This window comes from Limulus polyphemus, unplaced genomic scaffold (assembly GCF_000517525.1).
Source record: "Limulus polyphemus unplaced genomic scaffold, Limulus_polyphemus-2.1.2 Scaffold5893, whole genome shotgun sequence".
Classification (NCBI taxonomy): Eukaryota; Metazoa; Arthropoda; class Merostomata; order Xiphosura; family Limulidae; genus Limulus; species Limulus polyphemus.
This window is the reverse complement of record NW_013671503.1, coordinates 50,235-53,356: the sequence shown is the minus strand read 5'-3', so window position 1 is coordinate 53,356 and position 3,122 is coordinate 50,235. Positions and strand designations below refer to the sequence as shown.

General features: G+C 31.9%; 1 protein-coding gene across 1 annotated transcript in view; it reads left to right on the top strand.

The window, feature by feature from the left end:
• Positions 1-353: 353 nt before the first annotated feature.
• The window catches only part of LOC111089325, a gene marked incomplete at its 3' end in the record, with an annotated part of 51,959 nt that continues 49,190 nt past the window's right edge, over positions 354-3,122 (top strand). The window contains exon 1 of the mRNA XM_022401609.1: positions 354-536. Coding sequence (XP_022257317.1) covers positions 474-536 — 63 coding nt within the window. The remainder of the gene's footprint in view (positions 537-3,122) is intronic.

The following is a 3,122-nucleotide window of genomic DNA, read 5'->3' as shown; positions in this document are numbered from 1 at the left end:
TTTTGGTAGTGGATAACGTTGTGTTTTGGCAATGTTCAAGTTAAAAGTTTTCATTTATTCAGTGTTATGAGCGCTATAGTAAATTTATGGGCAATGTTTATTTGTCACCAAGATTATTTACCGGAGATAGTTTCAACAAGATTAGATAGGCGAAAAGTATTTTGTGATATATACTTATATCGTGAACTGTTATCTTCTGCTTCTCACACTAGATAGCTTTGGATGATAAATTATAGAGACGCCATTAGTGTTTTATGAGTAATAAAAGAGCTTTGAAAGATTTGTGCCCCTGATTTTTATATTTGTATGATTTATATTCCTGTTTCTCTGATAAATGCGACTGTCTCGGAAACACGATAAGAGAAGCTAAGATATTCAGATTGTGTATCATTAAGACTCAGTAATATTGTGTATCATTCAGACTCAGTAATTCTACGACCGAATAAAGAACGTAAACTTCAAATTATTAGGCAATGAATAAAGAAGAGGGAAGCCCGAGTCACACATTTCGACTTGACAAGGTCGACGAAGCAGAGGTAATCATTTTGTCCTTACTTCTATAATACATCTTTTGGAAATATGCCGATCTTTTCTCTATTATTCTATATACTTTTTGTTTACGTATTAACAGATTTCCTAACATAATTACGAACGTACCTGCACTAGACATAATGCTAATAATATCACATATTTATATTTCAGTTAAGCTCACAGTAATACTGCTTTATATATTTATTTAGCACCTTACACTAGGCTAGTTTGTTTGATTTAGTTTTAGTTAAAATAAATTTAATAAGTAATTTTATGACGTGTATGTGTTATTAAATCAATTATTTCGTGACATTCACTTTGTAATATTGATTACTAAATTGTTCAATAGAAAATGATTACTTACACAGAAATATTGTTTTATTTAGTTTTGAGTACACGGTAAATAATCATTAGCACTTATTATGCCAAAACCTCTGCAAGCTGGATCGTGCAGACATCGTTGAAAAGTGGCGCCGCAACATTATAATGTGTGATTTTAAGGCCTTGGGCACCATAGATGCAATTACAACACACCATTCGCAACTGTAGTTAACAAACCTTACGTAGAATCCATTAATATACGTATAATAGGCAGTAGCATTCACTTCGTCTGCAAGGCGAAAAAATGACAGTTAGACTTATTGCAGTATGTACTTTTTACTTTGTACCTAGGCAAAGCTATAATAAGGCATGTGTCAGCACATACTTGTTACAAGCATACAAGCTTTATTCTCCTCAATTTAATTTTACACATAAATAGTTTTCTAAATATTTATCTTTATTGTGAAATCTATCTTTTAATAACTAAATTTTTAATCTTAGAATGCTTATAGTTTTAGTTATAATTACTTATCAATCCTATATTTTTTATAATTCGTCCATGAATTTCCAAAAATTGTTTTAAGTAATTTAAGTAGGATAATGTTATGACAGCGCAAGTCACGTGACGCTTGGAGCATGTGCGCTGGAGTTTCTGGAAGGATCATGAGGCCCGAGTTTGTTCGAGGCGGCCTCTTTTTTAGTATATAAGCCTGGCGAGAAAAACCAGCGCGATTGAAGAGATAGGTTTAGATAGATAATTGAGTCAAGCGAGCAGTAGGCACCGTAAATAAAGTGTGTGAATCACTGTCATTTATAGCGTGTGTTATAAAGGTTGTTAAGTTTAAAGTAACTGTGGAAATTCTGTGTGTTACAAAGTTGTATCGAGAAAGAATAAACTAGTTTTAATTAAGAAAGGACTTGTATCGCCAAAGTTCCTCGGAAATAATTTTTACCGGAAATTAACAAACGAGCACAAACATAACAATATCATTATTTAATTGCAATAAAATAATAACACCTTTACTTTGCTTAATGTGTAAAATGTTTGAATATATAACACTTACTATGTTTTGTTCTTTTATTTATTAGTTCTTGTAACAAGTTTTAAAATATACTGTATAAATATCTGTTGAATTTTCCCTCTCATTTTTTTTTATAACTTAGAAAGACACGTGTAAGCTACAGACATATTAGCAAGATGTAGATGATATTACATCATCTAAGATTAATAATAACATTGTAACGGGTTCTTTCGGTAAAAGTGAAAATGCAAAGTTCCGTCCACTTACTGATAACACAAAAGCGTTTTATTTCTTCGACCATGTTAGTCTGATGTCCACTGATGAGTCTAACTTTACAGTAATCCATAATTCAAAAATGTTGCTGACTTGTGATTATCTTACGACACTTTCTCATATATGCAGCACTTCGTTGCAAACTCAAAAACTGTTTAATCCTCTCACAGCTTCATAACCTGTGTTTAAATTCAGGTTATATCCCAACAAGCCATCCTTTTAGAAAAAGGCACTCAGTAATTGTTTGATCATCTCAGAGATATATTTGCCCTGTCTTTAACTTCAAGTTATATCCAAACTAGCCATCTTATTAAAAAATGGCACTCAGAAACTGTTTGATCATCTCAGAGCTATATTTGCCCTGTATTTGACTTCAAGTTGTATTCCAGCAAGCTATCCTATTAAAGAAAGGCACTCAGAAACTGTTTGATCTTCTCACAGCTATATTTACCCTGTATTTAACTTCAAGGTATACTAGACCACAGTGACCCGTTTGGTCACCCACTATTCAGAGGCTATGAATAATTCAAGCTAATTTCAATATTACACCGAAATGAAGGTTTATTTTGAAATAATTTAATTAAATATTTCAATCCATTCGTGTTATTCATAATTCAAGAAAAGATATTTGATTGTTGATCGGGAGTAAAAGGAAAGACCATTTAATTTTTCAAAAAAACTGAAGTAAGAAATTTCGTAAAGAGCGCGAACGGTAGTGTGAATGATTTTTTGACTGAGAATATAAGCAAAAAAACAAACAAACAATCTCAGAGTTTTAGTAGTGTATAGATAGATTCTTCAAAAGCTTGTTTTTGTCATCTTACGCCCTTTAATAAAGATGGGAACATTCACAGGGAAATAACATAATAGCCAATGCTTGGTGAGAGGTTTTCGTTTATAAGACTTTGTTGTCGTTCTCGACTTGATTTTTATTTTATTACCTCGTCTCCATAGTTTTTTTTTATTATTTCCCAT